This window comes from Urocitellus parryii, chromosome 9, assembly GCF_045843805.1.
Source record: "Urocitellus parryii isolate mUroPar1 chromosome 9, mUroPar1.hap1, whole genome shotgun sequence".
NCBI lineage: Eukaryota > Metazoa > Chordata > Mammalia > Rodentia > Sciuridae > Urocitellus > Urocitellus parryii.
Genome location: NC_135539.1, coordinates 46,142,944 through 46,162,791, shown reverse-complemented (window position 1 = coordinate 46,162,791; position 19,848 = coordinate 46,142,944). Strand labels below are relative to the sequence as shown.

The following is a 19,848-nucleotide window of genomic DNA, read 5'->3' as shown; positions in this document are numbered from 1 at the left end:
GATGAAAGGCCAGTAAGGCTTATTGTTTTTATTTTTAATTTTTAGTTGTAGATGGACACAATACCTTTATTTTATTTATTTATTTTTATGTGGTGCTGAGGATCAAACCCAGGGCCTCACATGTGCTAGACCAATGCTCTACTGTTGAGCCACAACTCCAGCCCATTAATACTTATTGATGAGGGGCTTTAGCCAATGTTTCATGTACTTTCCTAATTGATACACATCTGTTGTAAAGTATGTATATATTTATTTATTTTGGGTACTAAGGACTGAACCCAGGGGCACTTGGCCACTAAGCCACACTCTCAACCCTATTTTGTATTTTATTTGGAGACAGGGTCTCGCTGAGTTGCTCAGCACCTCCCTTTTGCTGAGGCTGGCTTTGAACCCTGGATCCTCTTGCCTCAGCCTCTGGAAAAGCAGAGAAGCCGCTGGGGTTATAGACTTGCACCACTGTGCCCAGCTAAGTATTTGTTTTTAAGTAGTGGACTCCGGGCGCAGGAGGCTGATGAGCAATAGACAAATTATCAATCAAGGCAATTCTTCATTTTGTAGAATACACACATTTTATCCTCTGATCCAAGAAGCTATTTTTATTTTATTTGCTTGAGAAAATGATAGTACAGGAATGCCCCTTCCCCCAAGAGACTGAGTTTGATAACTCTGGACCATCCAGGATGCTGTTGGGCACCACACAGAATTTGCATGCCACTGTCCCTTTGGGAACCATCTGAACACCCTCTGGATAAACAGGAAGTATCTGATGGGCTGATGGTCATAGTGCACAAAGGCACTGTACAGAACTATATAAAGATTCCATTAAAGAAATGATAACAAGTTTACAAAGAACAACATTCTGGGGCTGGGGATAGAGCTCAGTTGGTAGAGTGCTTGCCTCCATGCACAAGGCCCTGGGTTCAATCCCCAGCACCACAAAAACAAACAAACAAACAAACAAACAAAACAACAACAAAAACAAAACAGGAACAACAGTCTTTAAGTAACTCCATGGTAAAGAAACAATGAAAAAATGTGGAAAAAAAAGAGGGCAGATGCAATGTCAATCATCTGTAGATCTTACAACAAGACATGACCAAGAGATCTTACAGAAAGATTCTACTTTAAAAGATCTTATTTTTAATCCTGTAAGAAAATTTAAATTCTGCTTGACAGTATCAGACTTTTCTGGGAGTCGTTAATTTCATACACGTAAAAGTAAAAAGGACCAGCCAAACTAGTATTTTGGGCTGGACTTGCACTAAATTAAGTCTCTTTTGAACAGCACTACGATTTTTTAGGGATAAACATTTGAATTTTATTGGTTTAGTAGTGGCAAGAACCATCACGAGGATGGCTGTAGACAGACTGAAGCCCTGAAGTTAAGAGTGTTGCTCAGGTGAAGCAGGGAGGGTCCCCGCGGATCAGAAACAGGCCGCATGAGAAGAAGGTGCCCTGGTGGCAGGGTCCCCACCCCACCCCGCGTTGAACAGCCTGGGCGTCTCGGTTGTCCCCAGGGTCCCCCCACCCCACCCCGCCCCGCGCTGAACAGGTGGCCTAGGGCGTCTGGGTCATCCCCAGCAGTCTGCGCCCGGGAGGCGGAGCTCTGGGGGGCGCGGGGGTGGATGGGGGACACCTTGTTCCTTTATCTCTGGGAGGAGAGGTGGCCCGGGAATGAAGTGTGACAGTGGCCCTACTCGCCGCCGCCATGGAGCAGACTCGCGCTGCTGCTCGCCTGCGGAGGATTTTGGGGCACCTTGGCGGTTCCTCGGTTCGAGCCGTGGTATCCTTTGGGGTGAGGTGGACTCGCGCCACCCAGTTGGGGCCCAGCAGCCTCGGCCTTGGAGGTTGACGCGGGCCGCTGTGGTGGCCTCCCGGTCTCAGGACTGCTCCTTCTCTTGCCCTTCGCACCCCTCAGCGCAACTATCCCCAGAAAGTTACATCTCAAAAGGAGGCCTGGGAGGGAGCGGGGTTGGATCTCTAGGTTCTGGTGGCCCCCCATGACCCCAAAGGCATCTTTCCCCGGGTATTGGGTACGTGACTGTCCTGGTCTCAGTGGCCGCTATTGCGCGTGGCTCCACCTTTCTGGTACTTCTTAGTGTCTACTGTTGTTGCTTTGTGAAGAGGGGAGGTTGGGGAGGCCTTGCCATGGTCATCTGCCTTGTTATTTTTTTTGTCCGCGGTGTGGGAGAGCTCTAGGAATGCTTGGAGACCAAGAATTGCCCGAGGGCAGTCACATTAAACAGGAGCACAGAGCTGCTTGGGAGGGACCTAGGGGCCAGACATCTGTCCTCCTCTCAAGAGGGGATGCCAGTCCTCTGAAGGGGTGGGAGCTGGACACACTGGCGCTGCTACGGGACAACCCCCGGAGGTGGAACCTTGCCCCAGCCTCTGCTTGGGAGCTTCCTAGGGGAGCTCTGGGCTCTGTGGCAGCCTCTGGAGGCTTGGGGACCCTGGCAGAGTCCTAAGCTGATATCTAGGAAAAGGATTTAGACAAGGATTTAGTCCTTGTCTTCAGAAGTGAATCCCAGAAGGAATTTGTGTGCCAGGCTTGTAGGGGAGGAGCAGACCCAGAAACAGGGTACTATGAATAGACCTGCCAGTCCAATCGGCTTCTTGAACTGCTTTTGCCTGCCCATTCAGGGCACACTTTTGGAAGCTCTGTAGGTACTGCATGGAGTTTTTCCTTAGGCCAGTAGCCTCTCTTCTGCTTTATGTTAACATCCTGACATCTCTCCTAAGGTTGATTATCACAGCTGCTTCTTGGACTTTCAGTGTTGCTCTTCCCACTGGGTTTCCAAGCAGCCATGTGGGAGAACATTGAAATGCTTAAACTTTGTCCATAGAATGATAAAGAGACCCCAGGTGAGGATGTCAGCTCATTTTCCAAGTGAGTAACAGAGACTAGGAGAGATTAAAAATCTGGACCAAGATCATTGAACTAAACCAGTGTTTGTCATAGTGTGGTCCATGGAGCGGTGTCATCTGCATCCCCTGGGAACTTGTCAGAAGAAGTGGTTAGAAAAGGACTTCTGCTGGGCAGGTGTAGCTCAGTTTGCTTAGCTCAGTGGCAGAGGGCTTGCCTAGTACCACAGGGCCCTGGGTTTCATCCTGGGAGAGGTGGGGAATGCAAATTCTATGGCTCAACTCAACTCCAAAGTTGCTGAATCAGAATCTAGAATGATGCCCTTAGGTGTCCTTTATCCTTTACATTTGTGATGCAGCCTAGATTTTGAGAGTCACCAATACACTGGGATATTTAGAAGTTTAATTAGGGTTTCTTTGTTCAGTGTCTCAAGGCTTTGTTTTCCCTCCCTGAATTTAGAGATTCTTTTTTCATGGCTGTTTTCTATAGGAGCACTGTTTAACATGGCTTTCTGCAATGATGGAATATTCTATGACTGGACATGTATCTATTGAGCCATTAAAATGGGACTAGCGCAATTCAGGGACAGCATTTGACACTGAATTAATTTCAACTTAAATAGGCAGAGGAGCCTGATGGCTATAATCTTGGATAGCACTGGCTAAGATTTGCAGTGAATTTCCTTTAGTCTTATTATGTTTCTGGAAGTTTTGTGACAGTTTTTCTCCAGCCTTCATTGTTTCTTAGGAAGGTGAATTTTGGAATAAGGACTCATCATTTTTGATGTATAAAATGTCATATTTATTTTTTAAAGAAGATATGTAGAAAGGGGGAAATTAGAGACATATAACTCATTGTTCTACCAGTCACAATTCATTGGTAAACTTTTTAGTGTTTTCCATTTGCATATGTATTACAAAACCAGGATTATACTGTATGAGGTTTTTGCATCCATTGTTTTCACCTAACTTTAGATTATAAACATTTCCACTTTATTAAAATTTCCCCAAGAACAATAATAACAAAAAAAAAACATGCTGGAGGAATAGTGGAGAGGCACCAAGAACACTGGCTAGAGTCTGAAAACTGAATATCTTGGCAATGACAAATTGCTGAGAGTGGTTGTTCCTGGGCGTCAAATCTTCTGCCTCTGATAGAGCAGACAGGAACTCATAATGCTGACTCTTGGCTTGCATCCCTCCTGGACTATGATACTGTCTCCACATTCCTTAGAGACTTCATTTAAGAAATGATAACCTGTTTATGAAAAGTGACACTTTGAAAGGAACTGTTTTAGCTAAAGAAACAACAAGAAAATAATAGAAACCATGAGATGCTGTGTCAATAATCTGTAGGTATAAAAAGGAAAAGTGATCTTATAAAAAATAATTTCTAGTCCTTACAGATATTTTAAAATTATACCGTGGGGTTCATACTCAAATTGGAGTCATTGTTTATTTTATGGACTCCCATCCCCCCATCGAATGACCACCCAAACTTTCTAATATTTTGAACTGAAGCCCAACTCAATAAAATACTTTTTGTGAATAACCACGTTCTGTCTTTACTTTCAGGTTTGAACCTTTGGGTTTGTATTTGTTTAGTGGTTAGGTGAAGTGAATCACATGGATTAAGACAGACTGAAGCCTTGAAGCAGAGTGTGAGTTCTGTCCTGGCTCAGCCATTCTTCTCTGGGTGACCTTGGCCTGAGCTCCAAGCCCAGGTTTCCAAGTGCAACAGCAGGAATGACTATAAAGCCCCTGATATATCTGCCACCTCCTCAGATTATTGTGACAATGAGACAAAGTGATGTAAATGAAAGGACTTAAAGCAGCAGTGTGTACCTGTCAGGGTGACGTGGGAAACCTGAACACCTGGTGCCTCTTTAGGGAACTCCTTTCCTGTGAGAACCTCCCCAGAGAAAATGGTTGTTTCTAGACAAGTTTGACTCCCAAATTTTACTTTTTTTTTTTTCCTTAATTCACACCCTAGGTAGCTCACTGCACTTCAGGGAAGATTACCCCTACAAATTTCCATCCTCAGCAATTCCAGTAAGTAGAAATATTTTTAATTGGTAACTCTACTATATGTATCCAGTGGTAACTTGGATACAATATACAATATAACATGTTGCCTGATTAAAATTTATTATACACATTCTCTGTTTCCAGGATTTGTTCTAATTAGTAGAATTGTGGATACTTTTGAAGACTTTGACTTTAATTTTCAATATTTATTCTTAAATTTAGAAAGAAGGAAAAATACCAGAAAATGTATAATCTGAGTTTTGAAAATGCAACCACAAGTTATCCCAACTAAATTAGTTTGTAGTTTGATTAAACTGAAATATTAGCTAATTTTTGGTTTACATATATACATTATATTTTCTCTTTTTTTCTTCTGCTTTTTCCTCTTCTTTTTTTATAATTTTTTTTTTTTTTGAGTTGTGGATGTTGCTATGTTGCCTAGGTTGTTTTGCACTCCAGAGTTCAGGCAATCTTCCTGCCTCAGCTTCTTGAGTAGCTGGAATTATAAATATGTACTGCCACACCTGGCACGTTTATTATTATTATTATTATAACACTGTAGATTGAACCCATGGTGGTTTAGTACTGAGCTATATCCCCAGTCCTTTTTATTTTTTATTTTGGGACAGGGTCTGTGTAAGATGCTTAGAGCCTTGTGAGCGCTAAGTTTCTGCGGCTGGTTTAGAAATTGTCATCCTCCTCCCTCAGTCTCCTGAATCACTGAGATAATAGGCCTGAACCACTATCCTGGTTCATTATCTTAAATCACCTTTAAGGGGAATACCTTGACTTTTATAAATATTGTTATAGCCAAATTTCATCTTAAGAGATGAGTGATTTGCGTTTGCTTGTTTGTTGTACCATCATTTGGTTTTTGTTACTTTAATGACTTCTGAGAATATATTGATTAAATTGAAAACATAAAATTTATTAAATTAGTTCCCCAACTGAAAAACCATATACATTCTAGGAAAAATTCAAAATTAGAGAAATAGAGGGAATTTTTAAACAATCATTTATAATTCCATTATTGAAATGCAATTACTGCCAAAATCTTTTTTGATGTATTTCTCAATAGTCTCCTTTTCACAAATAGTGATGTGTTTATATCATTGTAATCATATTTTATTATAATTGCATGCATTGTCAATACTCTTTTGTCCTTTACTTTTAATGCATCAAGTGGTTATAATATCATTAGTTAATTTTTCTTCAATTAATGTACATTTTGTGAGCATTTTTAATGTTTTGGACCTGAAGTTTTTCAAATATTTTAAGATTATTTTGTTAAAGTTCTACAATTAGAAGTATTGGATTAAAGAATATGAACATTTTTGGGGGGTTCTTGGCACATAATTTTGCATTGTAATTTAAAATTTGGACTAATTTGGTGCCTTTTTCTCCTATAGGTATACTTTGGATAATAATGTGCTGAGCCTGGAACAGAGACAATTTTATGAAGAAAATGGATTTCTTGTTATTAAAAATCTAGTATCTGATGCTGATATTCAACGCTTCAGGTGCAGAAATACTCTTGCTTATTTTACAAAAAATATGTTATGGCGATTGTGTCATTTTCAGGAAAATGCATAGAATTGGAGAACATCATGTTACGCACAGTAAGGCTGACTCAGAGTCAAAAGTCATTGTTTTCTCTCCTGTGTAGAAACTAGAGAGACACAAGTAAAAAAGTGGTCTCAAGAAAACAGAAGGGAGATCAGTAGATACAAGAAAGATGTCCATGGGATGGAGGAAGGGAGGGAAAGGAGTGGTGCTAGGGAATGAAACTGACCAACTGATGCTCTGTGCAGGTGTGAATACATCACATGGAATCCCAACATTATGTATCATTGTAATTCTACATAAAAATTTGTAAACTTTGTATTACATGTATGCAGTGGGATTACAAGTTAGATTAGCCTCTGCATGTTTAGATACTTTTGAGTGATGTGGTTTGTTGAGATGTATTCAGGAGCATGGGATCAGGAGGCAGACTTTCTGGTCTCAATCTCAGCTCTACCACTTAACATGGCATGTCCCATATCGTCACCATAGTTTTCTATACATGTGTGTACTCCTCTGTAAAATGGTCATAGTAATAACACTGATCTCCTAGCATTGTTGATAGGAGAGAAAAGGTAAAATATGTGGCATCAGGTAGGTGCTACAGGAGTATTTGCTATTAAAGGCCAAGCATCACTTATCAGAAAACCAGTATCCAAACCATTGAACACCAAGATCATGTTATAAGGGGAAAATTCCATACCTGGCTCATATGATGGTCATGGTCACAACACAGACACACTAAAAATATTGTATGAAATTATCTTCAAGCTGTGTGTATGAGGTATAGAGGAGACACAGAGTCATTTTGTGATGACACTTAGGTTTCATCTTCCAGATATCTCATTATTATATTTTGTTATTAAGATTATTATTATTTTTAGTGCTTGGAGTTGAATCCAGGAAGTTCCATCCCCATCCCTTTGTTCATTTTATTTTGAGACAGAGTCTTGCTAAATTGAATAGGCTGGCTTTAAATTTACTATCCTGCAGCCTCACCTCCTGAGTCTCTGGGATTACAGCATGCTCCACCACAACCAGCTCATTTTGTATATGTCAATATTCTAAGATCCAAAAATACCTGATGTTAGTTCTAAGTATTTTAGATAAGGGATATTCAGCCTGTATTATTACAATGGTACCAGAAAACTATGTCACCACTGGTATGTTAAGCAAAGCAATATTCCCTGTTTTTTGTATTTTTTGTTTGTTTGTTTGTTTGTTTTGGTGGTGCTGAGGATTGAACCTAGGGCCTTGTGCATGTGAGGAAGCAATAGACTGAGCTATTTCCACTGCCCCCCTGCTTCTTTCATTATTGCAGGAGGCCAGGAGGCCAGGACTTCTCAGTTGGCCATTTTCTCCTCCCTCTACTAGGCCTTAGGACTGACTTAGCAGAGAGAAACTGTTCCTGAATCTGTAAATCTTTGCACAGGTCAGGGCCAACCAGTGGTATGGAGCAGATGTCATGATGTTATTTGTAAATTTAATTTTCTAGGGTTGCATTTGAAAAGATCTGCAGTGAGGAGTCCAAACCTGCAGGACTCATTATAATAAGAGATGTGTCCTCTGTGGAATCAGAGGATATGCCAAGTGAGAAAACAATTGCAAGGATTCAAGATTACCAGGAAGATAAGGAGCTCTTTAGATACTGCACTCTCCCAGAGGTTAGAGACTTGCTCTTGGTTTGGTTTCTCCTTCATAGACAGCTTGCAGGTCTGCCCCAAGATCCCCTGGTTGTGCTGGATCTAACCCCTTCCTACACATAGTACTAGAGTGGTGGTTCTCATGTGGAGGTGATTTTGCCTCCCAATGGATATTGACAATGTCTCAAGACTTTCCTGGTGATGGTAACCGCATAGTGGGTACACTAGTGGCTTCTAGTGGGTAGGGACCAAGGATGCTGATAATTGGGCCTGAGATCCCATGATGCACAGAGGAGCTCTCTCCCCAAGACTTGACCCAACCCAGATACCAATAGCACCAAGACTAACAAACGCTTCTGTGAAGTGTGCTAATTGTCTTTTTTTTTGGGGGGGGGGGGAAGACAGAAATTCTGCGTTAAATAGAAAGAGCGCTTCTAAGAGTCAATATCAACAGGGGTGAAATTGTGAGGCTGTAATGTGTAAATGTATTGACTTCTTAATGTATTTCATAAATTGGGTCAGTAGAATTAATTGCTTTTAAACTTAATTTATTTTTTATTTAATTTGATTTATTTGTGGTACTAAGAAATGAACTCTGGGGCACTATATCTTTCAACTACACTCCCGACTCTTTTTATTCTTTGTTTTGAGAAATGGTCATGCTGTGGTTGAGACAGGCCTTGAACCTATGATTTTTCTGCTTCAGCCTCCCAATCTGCTGGGATAACAGCCATGAGTCACTATGCCTTAAGTTAGTTATTTTTTAAAATTTCTTCTTCTTTAATAGTAATTGATATATCTAAAAGTATCCAAGCAAATCAGAAGGGCACAACATGGGAAATAGTGTCTCTCTACTCAGCCTCCCTTGCTCTTGGTGCATTCTTCTGGAATTAGGTCCTGCATCCTCAAGTGTGTTTGTTCACTCCCACCTTTTAGCACCGTGGTTTCCTAACCACTTGTTTAAAATGGTTTTGAAAGAGACTTTCCATATAGCAGATGCTGTCAGAGTGTTTGACTCCTGAAGACAGACTGCACAGGTAAATCTCCTGGGATATCGTGCCCAGCACTCAAGAGAAAAGGCCCAGGGGAAATGACCTACAACCATCTGTGCTTCCCACCTACGGTGCTGTGATGGGAATGGAAGTCTGCAGGTGGTCACAGATAGAATTTGAAGCCAGAGGCAACTTGTGTTAGATGAAGCACTACCATCCATGATGTTCACATTTTCTATTTTCCTTTCTTCTCATGAGACTAGGACCCTATGCTTATAGGGGGCTGCTTTTTTTGTCCTTGGTTCCTGTACTGGCCATTATTTTGCCTTGTTCATTAACCTTAGGGAAGAGATTCAGGAATGGCCAGACTTATTGGATTATATTCCATGCTTTCTCAGAACAGTTCCATTTAATTTGTAGTGTTGGACATTCAACACTATATTTCATGATTGTGGAATACCACTTGGTATTTAAATTGTTGTCATTTGAGTTCTTGTGTGGACACTTTATGCCTCTTGCCTATACTTCTAGTTTCCAATGAGATTGTTCTTCTTTCTTCTCCCTTTTCTCAGGTTCTGAAGTATGTAGAGTGCTTCACTGGACCCAATGTCATGGCCATGCACACAATGCTGATAAACAAACCTCCAGATACAGGTAAAGGGCTCTTATTATTACAGAGAAGCAAGAAAAAAAAAGATTCTTTAATTAAAACATGTAGAGTTGTTGTTCTAGATCTGGTCATGGTGTAACTGTCAAACTCTGGGTGAGTGAATGTGGGTGCCTTTGTTTAAGACTTAAATATCTCATGTTATATCAACTTTGAAGTGTAATAGTGATTTCAGATGTTGATTATAGGGTTTTTGCTAAATTTTCAGATGACTGGCTCCCTGGAAAGGTAGGCTGAGAAACATGACTATTATTATGTCATAGACTCCCTCTATTCAACATCTGTGATCTTCACCAACCATTCTTAGCCAGGATCACATGGATTCTGCATTCCTGATCGGAAGACATGATTTTTACTAACAGGATGAAAGCTGTTACTACAAGTCACACTCAAGTGCTCGTGGTACCTTGTGCTTGCCAAAACCTAGATTCTAAGTCCTCATGGAGACACTGATTCTGAAGTAGATCCCAGATGTCTGCATTTTGATACCAGTGCCCAGAGATTCCACTGCAGGTGACTCTTGGACCACACTCAGAGATTTTTCTGTATCAGGCAGCATAAATCAGTCAAGAGGGCTGTATCCTTTTCTACTTTTTCTTTCTTTTGACACCTGGGAGAGGTTTATTTGATAGGACTGAAGCACAGTGTTTTCCTCCTTGGATGTCCTGCTTGGTGCGATGAGATTTTGGGCGAATCAAATTCTAAAATCAAAGATGGGGAAAATGTTTGTATGGTCAGTGGTTCTGACTAGTCAATAACTATACAGAGGATGTCTATTGTCTGTGAATTAAGACCTCTAAGAAAACTGTTTGTGGCATTAGCCACTTAGAAGGGAACCTCAAATTTGAATCAGTAACATTCTCTTTAATTTAATTCATTCGGTTTTTAAATTTTTAAAAAAATCCTTTTGTATGCTAGCTCTGTGCCAAATCCAGAGTGATGAAGAAATAAGGCACAGCAGAGATGATGGAGTATATGCAACTTCCTAGAAAAGAATGTAAGCACTCAGCGGCCAGTAAATCAGAAGAAAATGCTCCATGTTGACTCAATATTTTACTTTAGTGCTGGTCTATTGGGAATGATTTTCCACAGTATTTTTTTTTTTTTTTTTTTTTTGCAGGGAAAGGTAATGTGTTGTTTATTCCGGCATGGAATAAGAATTGTGAGGTATAAGCTCCTTTTGACAGCAGTCTCATTTCAGGCAGGAAGACTTCCCGGCACCCCTTGCGCCAGGATCTGCACTTTTTCCCCTTCAGGCCCAGCAATCGCATTGTTTGTGCTTGGACCGCCATGGAGCACATTGACCTGAACAATGGCTGTCTGGCTGTCCTCCCAGGCACTCACAAACTTCCTCTGAAGCCACATGACTACCCCCAGTGGGAGGTAGGTCTGTGGGTCCACTGAGTCTGGATCAGAATCTCTTTCACTGTTGTTATTTCACTTAAGGTGCAAAAAACTTAGAAATGAGACTGCTTTCCTTTCTCAGCAAAGCATTGACCTGAAATTTGCAATTAGGATCAGGGGGAGTTCCAGGACATCACATAAAGTATTCATTTGATTTGTTCTTTCAACATGGGCTTGAAAGCCAGCCAGTGTGGAGACTTAGGTAGGAGCTGCCTAGGATCTGAGATGGTGAGGCCTGATGGCAGAGGTCAGGCATCAACCCTTCAAATCTAGTGTGTGTGAAGTGCCCACTGACTGAAGGCTCTCAGAGTAGAAGAAAGGAGGGAGGGATTATCTCTGTGCACCTGTGAAGACTAGAAAAATGCTCAGGGGTGGGAGGTGGTGATTGAGCTGAGCCTTAAAGGACAAGGTAGAATTTCCTATCACAAAAAAATCTCCTTGGAGGCATCAGGGTCAAGGGGAAGTGGAACCTGGTTAATGAACATGAAATATGGAAGGCATTCTCAGATCAGATGGGCTGGGGGCTGAGGACATTATGGTGGGTAGAAGGGGAAGAGAACCTTAGAAGATCCTCCAGGACCTGATTAAAAATGACTTTAACACCTACCTGTAGGTTACATGGAGAGAATGGGGTCCTTTCCTTTTTAGGAAACTGGAAGAGCTTTTATTTCTAATGAAAGTGTTTTTGAGGTATAAGTATCATATAATAGTACATATTTTCAATGTATAATTTGATCATTTTGACACACACACACACACACACACACACACACACACACACCTGGTACCACAATGAAGGGAATATTTTCCACCTCCTCCCCAGGCAACCACTCAGCTGATTTCTGTTCCTATAGATTAGTTTGCATTTTATAAAATGTCATATAGATATAATCATGTGGCATACACTTTTTTTTTTTTTTGGAATGGTTGCTGTTGCTCAGATTATTTACTTTGAGATTCAACAAAGCTGACAGTCTCAATAGGTTGTTCCTTTCGGTTCAGTGGAATGGCTGAACAATGGTTGGTTTATCCATTCAAATGTTGGTGCTGGGGAGCTATTATGTGCTTTGCACCCATGAATGGCAAGGCTTTATCCATTCTTCAAGAATATGATCTCAGGTCTGGGGTATGATTCATGATTCCCAGGGGGTGTAGGAGCTCAGAGGCAGCAAAACCAGAGAGCAGATCTCAGCCTTTTTGATGCCAGACCAGAAGACCCTGAAATCCCTGATGATGGTCAGAATGGAAAGGACAGCAGTGGTGAGCAAGGAGACTGAGTCATGCTTCTGTAGGAAATGAAGACTGTGGCTTCAAGGGCTTTTCTCTCTGAATTCTTGTACTACTGATTGTGTTCTGTGGAAATATTTGAGTCTGAATCCATATATATAAGTGGAAATGGTGAAATTCATCAGTTAAGTTCAGGGACAGGCAAGGGTTGGTGCAATCCTAAGGAGGCTTATTGAGCAGAAGGGAATGGCATCCAGGGCTATGGGAGCAGACTGGTGTCTGAGATGCTGCTGAGATTCACAGCAGTGGCAGTGGAAGTTTTATGCTTAGCTTAGCAGGGACCAATATGCACCTTGGCCAGGAAAGAAGGACACAGAGTCAAAGTCACAATATTGTGCAGTAGGACAATGATTATTCCCCATTGGAATGGGACACTTCTGCCCAGATGCATAAAGGCTCATCAACTGTAGTCACTTCTCACTTCAATTTGTATAATAAGGACATACATACACATTTCCTGGAGTTAAGAATACTTTTGGAAATAGTTATCAAATATACAGTGTTATACTTACTATTCTCTTTTTATTCTGAATATGATATAATTCCTTTGAACTTAGAAAAATTGAGAATGTTCTGTACTTGGTTTGGGGAGAATAATTAGCCTCTTCAAGATACTCTGAGTAATACAAGAATGATGTGAACAAAGTTCTAGGTGAGGAGAATGTCAGGCTGTGGCAAGGATGTTAAGATTGAGGCTGTCAATGCCTAAGAGCTTTAAAGGTGTTCACCTGCATTCACCACAAGAGGCAGAACTGATCTAGATTGTTTATAATTCAATGAGGAAGGGTAGGTAAATTTCCAATTTGGTTCATTTGTTAAAAAAATGATTTTAATATAAAAACAATTAATTTAATATATGTGATTTTAATTTGTTGCATTGCTGGGGTTCAAATCCAGGGCCTTGCACATGCTAGGCAAGCCCTCCACCACTGAGCAACATCTCTAGCCCTTTGTAAAAATCTTAATTTAAGACAAAGTCTGGCTAAGTTTGCTATTCTGCCCTGAACTTATGATGCCTGGCCTAAGCCTCCCAAGTAGCTGGGATCACAGGTGTGTACCACTGTACCTGCAGCAGATGATGTTTAAAAACCCAGAAATATGAAAGACTTTTGCATTTTTTATATTTAATAATTTAATTTAGATAAGTCTTCCTCTTAAAAGAAGTCAGAGAACCCTTGCTGTCCCTGCCAAGTCATACACAAAGTGTTCATTTTGTTGCTTCCTCCAGACTTTGCCTATCTTATGTGTTTCAGGGTGGAGTTAACATTTTCTACTATGGGATCCAGGACTATGACCAGGACCATGCCCGAGTGCACCTTGTGATGGAGAAGGGAGACACCGTTTTCTTCCACCCATTGCTCATCCATGGATCTGGTCAGAATCAAACTCAAGGATTCCGGAAAGTATGCATCCATGTTGCTTCAGTTTTGAAAGATGAATGGGTTCAAAACAGAAAATCATAGGTATATTAACACATAAAAGATTTATGACTTTTCACTAAACTGGACTGTTTTTTCCAGTTTTCTTAACCAGGAAGAATATTTGCCTTCCTTGTACATTTTTTTTTTTTTCTCTACTCAGTCAGAACCCAGGTACCATCAGGATCCTAAACCTGTTACTTGTGAATCTTGGTCATTTGTGGAATTCCTTCAGAGCAGTGGCTCACCTTGCAGTGCACAGTTTCTGCTTTCTTGAGTTAAAACAAATACTAAAATACACTTGGGATTTATATTGCTCAGGGTAACAAGAACAAGAAGCAAATTTAGAATATCCTTATTATTATAGAATATCCTTATTTATTTGGAAAAACAATATTGGTCCTAAGCAAAGGTTCTGAATTGTCTGCACATATTTATTCCCCTCCAATCTCAGTGTTTTAAATTAAATAATTTTGTCACTGACATTTAAAAATTGACAGAATTCATTACAATTTCCCTGATTTCTCACTTGTCTCAAATTCAGCAGATCTTAGAGTATTGTGGGCTCACTTTCCTCATGGTAACAAGGTTGTCCATAATATTGAGGCTCCTTTAAGATTCAGTGGTGTTTCCACCTGGTTCCCACTGATCCCTGTTCTAACCCCAATATAGGGTTGCAGGCTTTATTCATTTATATTTGCACCAGGCTCACTAGGGCCTGGTACAAGTTGATACCAATGGGGCAGTGCCTGAGGACAAAATTGAAGGGGCTACCAAAATCTCAGCCATCAAGTTAAATGCTGTTTTACTAAATCAAAATTAATGAAAAAAAATCCATGCTGTGTACAATGTCAAAAATTTAAATAAAAGACAGGAAGTACACGCACTAGCATAGCCCTCAGGCCGTGTTAAGTATGGAAGTGCAAGCACAAAGATGCAAATAGTGATGTGTAATACATTCACTTTGTAATATTTCCATATTTTCACTGATTTTAATGTTCTGGAAGAACATTTACAATTATTTCCTAACAACATGGATGTAGAAGTACACAATTTTCCTTATGTCTTGTGTCTTGATGTGGCTTTGTCTGGCGCAGGGTCTGCACAGAAAATAGAGTTTAAAGAAAACTTTAAATGCTTAGAAATGTGAAGATCTTTTACTTAGATAATTATGCCACCTGTCCTGTATATATCTTTAAAAAATAAATAATTAGGTAAAAGACTCTTTAGTCATTTCTTAATTAGCCTTTAGGTGGGAGAGCAGGAGGGAGAGGCTCACCTAGAAAGTGACAGATTTAGGATGCCACTGAGGGCCTGGTAGTTGACTAGTCAAATCCTGGGCAGAAGAATGGACCCCCTGAAAGGAGAACTCCTAGCATGGTTGTTGGCATTCATAGGATGCTTTTCTCCATTATCAATATTCACTCTGCACAGGCAATTTCCTGCCATTTTGCCAGTTCTGATTGCCACTACATTGATGTGAAGGGCACCAGTCAAGAACACGTTGAGAAAGAAGCTGTGGGAATAACAGATAAATTATATGGAAGTGACAGTGGCTTAGACTTGAAGGTACACTTGCATGAAATAACCAAGTAAAATGTCTGAAGTTTCTTGTCTTCGCATGCTTATTTAATACCTAATTTAATTTGAAATGAAGGATATGGGGATTCTGAATGTATAGGAGCAAACATAAAGTTTTGGGACTTCAGTCAGGCCTTTCTTCTTGGTAAAGAATAGTTTCATTAGGCAATCCTGTAAGACTTCAGGGAGCAATTCTGGAGCCAGTGTTGCTTTTGGTAAATTTGCATCTAGAGCAGAGATGGAGTAATGCTTATGGATGAAGGGCATTAGCCAGCATTTCATGTGCTTTCCTAATTGTACACATCACTTGGAAAGTATTTGTTTCTAAGTAGTGGACATTCAAGGCCACTAAAGAGCAATAGATAAATTAGCAATCAAAGCCATTAAAAAAAAAAAAAACCTTCACTTTATAGAAAACACACAGTTTAGGTTCTGAACTAAGAAGTTATTCCTATTTTACTTTATTTGCATGAGATAATGATAGTATGGGCATGTACTATCAAGAGACTAAGTGTGATGATAACTCTAGTCCATCCAGGAATCTGTAGGTCAGTGCACACCAGTGGGACGCTACAGTGCCATTGGGAACATTCAGAACAGGTTTCTAGGGTGGAGAATCTTGCTTCTCTCTTTAGAATCTACAAATGTGTCCCTTGTCTGAAAATACTCCACGTTTGGGGATTAAACCAACTGAAATTTGGAAAAATATTCAGAATATTAAACGATGTTTGAAAAAAATTGCATCTGTATTAAACATATATAGACATTTTTAAAATCATTATTTCCTATGTAATACAGCCTAACAACTACCTCATGTTTCTATTGCACCAGGTGCTATAAGTAATCTAGGGTGATTTAAAATATATGGGAGGATGAACAGAGGTTATTTTATTGTAGGGACATGAGCACTCATGAATTTTGGTAGCTGAGGGGTCCTGGAGTGTACATTACATTGGAAGTTTGTAAAGGTCGTCCTGAATGAACACCACCCATATTTTAGTTACCTCACAATTAGAGCTTATCGGATATATTTAGAATAGAAATAGAATAATAGATAACAATAACAACTCATATAATTCTAACTTATAAAAACACTTCCATGGGCCCGAAGTTGTGGCTCAGTGGTGGAGTGCTCACCTAGCACAGTTCATTCCTCAGCATCACATACAAATAAATAAATAAATAAATAAAGGTATTGTGTCCAACTAAAAATAAAAAAAATATATATTTAAAAAAATAAAACTAAAACAATTTCATGTCCCATTTCTGATTTTCTTCACCAGAATGCAATGAACACTCTGTAATGCACTTGCTGTAAGGATAAATTGAAGACCCAGAGACTGGCCTAAGAAACAGAGCTAGATTTCAAAGTCAGGCCTAATTCTGAAATCATTCTTTCCACAATACCTTGCTGTCTGCTCAACAAGAAACAAGAAACAAGAAATTAGAAGGTCTCAATTGCTTTATTAATAAATGCAGTAGGGTGCATTGTGGCACATGCCTGTAATCCCAGCTACTTCACAGTTTGGCTAAGGCAGGAGGATTGCAAGTGAGGCCAGCCTCAGCAACTTAGTGAGCCCCTGTCTCAAAATGGAAAATAAAAAGCCTGGGCATATGGATCAGTGGAGAGTGGCCCTGGGTTCCATCTCCAGTACCCCCTCCCCACACCCAAGTAAGCCAGTATCCATGGTACCATGTTCACTACTCTGATCTCATCAGAGTTGCCACCTCAAAGTGGTTCAGGCAAGTAATAAAAAGACAAGCCAAGAGAAGGATCCTGAGCTGCTGTGACTCAGCATCACAGCCTACCCTCCCTGGTGCATTACTGTGATCAGCGAGGCCGACAGCTTGGGGATCCACCGACTCCATGCAGTTGATATTGTTTTAATTCTTGGCAAGAGAATTAATTGCAGTTTCAAAGCTGGTTTATTTATTAATCAATATAATAACCATAGCATTGTTTTCCTATTTAACCATTTGTAAAGCCTAGAAATCTCTTGTGGGGAATAGGCCAATGGATGTGTTCCACACACTCATTCTGTTTGGTGTTATTTCCAGGATATTTGGATGTTTCGAGCCCGACTTGTGAAAGGAGAAAGAATCACTCTTTGAAACAGTTCTTGATTATAACTCTTCCAAAAGGAGATGAAAAAAACAAGGAGTCTAAGGAAAATGTTTTCATATGGGATGATGTAATATTTTCTATCACTTGGTACCAAAATCAAGAAACACGCCTTGGGAACTTCATTTTGCAGAGTTAATTTTGCAGTGCAGTGATGTTACTTTAGTGGAAGTAAGAACAGTAAAATGAAATATAACTATTTTCAGAAAATCTGGTTTGGGATTACAACCAATAAATGTGGCATATGATTTAAGTATGTTCAATCGGGGCTGGAGATGTGGCTCAGCGGTAGTGCGCTCGCCTGGCATGCGTGCGGCCCGGGTTCGATCCTCAGCACCACATACCAACAAAGATGTTGTGTCTGCCGAGAACTAAAAAATAAATATTAAAAATTCTCTCTCTCTCTCTCTCTCTCTCCTCTCTCACTCTCTCTTTAAAAAAAAAAAAAGTATGTTCAATCAGTTCCTCTCATTGATTAGCTGTTTATTCCAGCAGAAATGAATTCTCTGAAACTCAGTGTGCACTGAGATGAGCATGCCTCTCCTAGTAAAGTCAACACTTCCCCATTTAATGTCATGAGAGATTTCAAACTAGAACCATGTGTAGTACATTCACATTTGGTGAAGGGCGTACCAAGGCCATCGTGGGTCAAAATAAGGTGGGTCCTCATTCTCTGACCCAGGCTTCCTTCCAAGACTTCTTCAATCCAGCTACTCTCCTTCAAAACCAGAATATTTTTTCAAAAAATATCCTTTGTTTCTAAGGAATGTAGACAAGGGCACCTTCCCAGATATTTCCTGTTAAGCAGGGCAACTGAAAGCCTTTAGAATTTATGAATGAAACCTAAGCTTTTTTGAGGACCAGAAACATACTGTAGGCTGAATTGGGAGTGAGCCTGGACTGGGGATTTATTTCAATATAACACTGTATTTCTATACCAGTTGAGGAGTGCAACCACTCTGGAAAGAAGTATGGAGAGTCCTCAAGAAAACTAGGAACCATTGGACCCAGTTATCCCACTCCTTGATATATATCCAAAAGTTTTTAAATCAGCATACTACAGTAATATAGCCACATCAATGTTTATAGAAGCACAATTCATAATATCTAGGCTATGGAACGAAACTAGGTGCCCTTCAATAAATGAATGGATAAAGAAATTGTGGTATATATGCACAATGGAATATTACTTAGCTATAAAGAAGAAGACTTTATGACCTTCACTTGTAAATGGGTGGGTCTGGAGACTATCATGCTAAGTGAATTAAGTCAAATCTCCCCAGAGCCAAAGACTGATATTCTCTGATACATGGATGCTAACCTACAACAAGTTGTGAGGGAATAGAAATTCAGTGGTTTTAGACACAGGGAAATGAAGGGTGGGAGATAGGAATAGGAAAGACAGTGGAATTCTTCTGACATAACTTTTTTATGTATATGCATGAACAGACCACAGTGAATCTCAACATTGTGTACATCCACAAGACTAGGATCCTGACTAGAATAAGGTATATTCCATGTTTGCATAAATATATCAAAATAGTTTCTACTGTCATTTATTACTAAAGAGAACATTAAAAAATTCTCTTAAAGACAAAAACATGGTTCGTATTTTTAAAAATTATATTTATGGCTTGATTAAGAATAAAACAGCCAGTTCCTTCCTTGTGATTCTGCACAGCAGAGGATTTCCTGGTTTGTTAGTTTCTTAGCCCCAGCTGGAAAGGAGAGAACGCAAGAGAATCAGGAAAGGCCTAAGGAAAGGATTCCTAGAAGGATGGGAACTAAAAGGTAAATAAGGAATGCCAGTGCAAACAGCATGCAGGAAGCAGGGCTTGTATCTAGAATGAACCTCCAACTAGTTTCAACCTGAATTTCTTTCCCTGCCTGGGCCTCCCAAGAAGCTGTGATTACAGGTGTGCTCCCCTGAGCCTTGCTCTACCCCAATTAGAAAAACCAGATTTCAGGGAAAACAGCACAATTTGTTAGTCCCCAATGCATCTGTGAGTGAAAGCCAACTCTTCAATCAGGAAACATGCACTTCTCATCTCATCTGTGTCCCTTCTGTCCCTTAGTTCACACATCAATCTGCAGGTGCCCACTCTGCAGTGGGAGGGGAATGACAGCAGGATGAGTAGGACTGCTTTTCACCCATGTGCACCCTCCTTGTGAAGGACGGGAGGAAACCCCTGGTGGAACATGAAGAGATGGGACAGGACACCTTGGCAGAATGAGGAGAAGTCTGGCTGCCCAGTGAGAGGGGATGTGTTCAGGGCTG

The 19,848-nt window shown here is 40.3% G+C and overlaps 1 protein-coding gene across 4 annotated transcripts; it reads left to right on the top strand.

Moving 5' to 3' along the window:
- Positions 1-1,645: 1,645 nt before the first annotated feature.
- On the top strand, positions 1,646-17,957 carry LOC113197763 (phytanoyl-CoA dioxygenase, peroxisomal-like). Of its 4 annotated transcripts, XR_003302744.2 has the most exons (10): positions 1,646-1,795; positions 4,859-4,917; positions 6,303-6,413; positions 7,952-8,120; positions 9,664-9,745; positions 10,960-11,141; positions 13,703-13,852; positions 15,302-15,436; positions 16,732-16,899; positions 17,507-17,957. XR_003302744.2 is itself a non-coding variant. In XM_026410272.2 (9 exons), the coding sequence occupies exons 1-9, from the start codon at positions 1,709-1,711 to the stop codon at positions 17,558-17,560; spliced, it is 1,017 nt and encodes a 338-aa protein (XP_026266057.2). In that variant the 5' UTR covers positions 1,646-1,708; the 3' UTR covers positions 17,561-17,956. The 4 variants fall into 4 exon arrangements, 3 of the variants coding, with proteins under 3 accessions (XP_026266057.2, XP_026266056.2, XP_026266058.2); XM_026410272.2 differs by lacking the exon at positions 16,732-16,899 and having other exon boundaries at positions 1,646-1,783; positions 17,507-17,956; XM_026410271.2 differs by lacking the exon at positions 16,732-16,899 and having other exon boundaries at positions 17,507-17,956.
- The last annotated feature ends 1,891 nt before the right edge of the window (positions 17,958-19,848 follow it).

What these genes read in the sequence shown, in the direction of transcription:
- LOC113197763 (XM_026410271.2), top strand. Translation starts at nt 1,709, where the DNA reads ATGGAGCAGACTCGCGCTGCTGCTCGCCTGCGGAGGATTTTGGGGCAC. An exon ending in AAACAAACCTCCAGATACAG is followed by an intron (nt 9,746 to 10,959) that starts GTAAAGGGCTCT and finishes GTCTCATTTCAG; the next exon opens with GCAGGAAGACTTCCCGGCAC. An exon ending in ATGACTACCCCCAGTGGGAG is followed by an intron (nt 11,142 to 13,702) that starts GTAGGTCTGTGG and finishes TATGTGTTTCAG; the next exon opens with GGTGGAGTTAACATTTTCTA.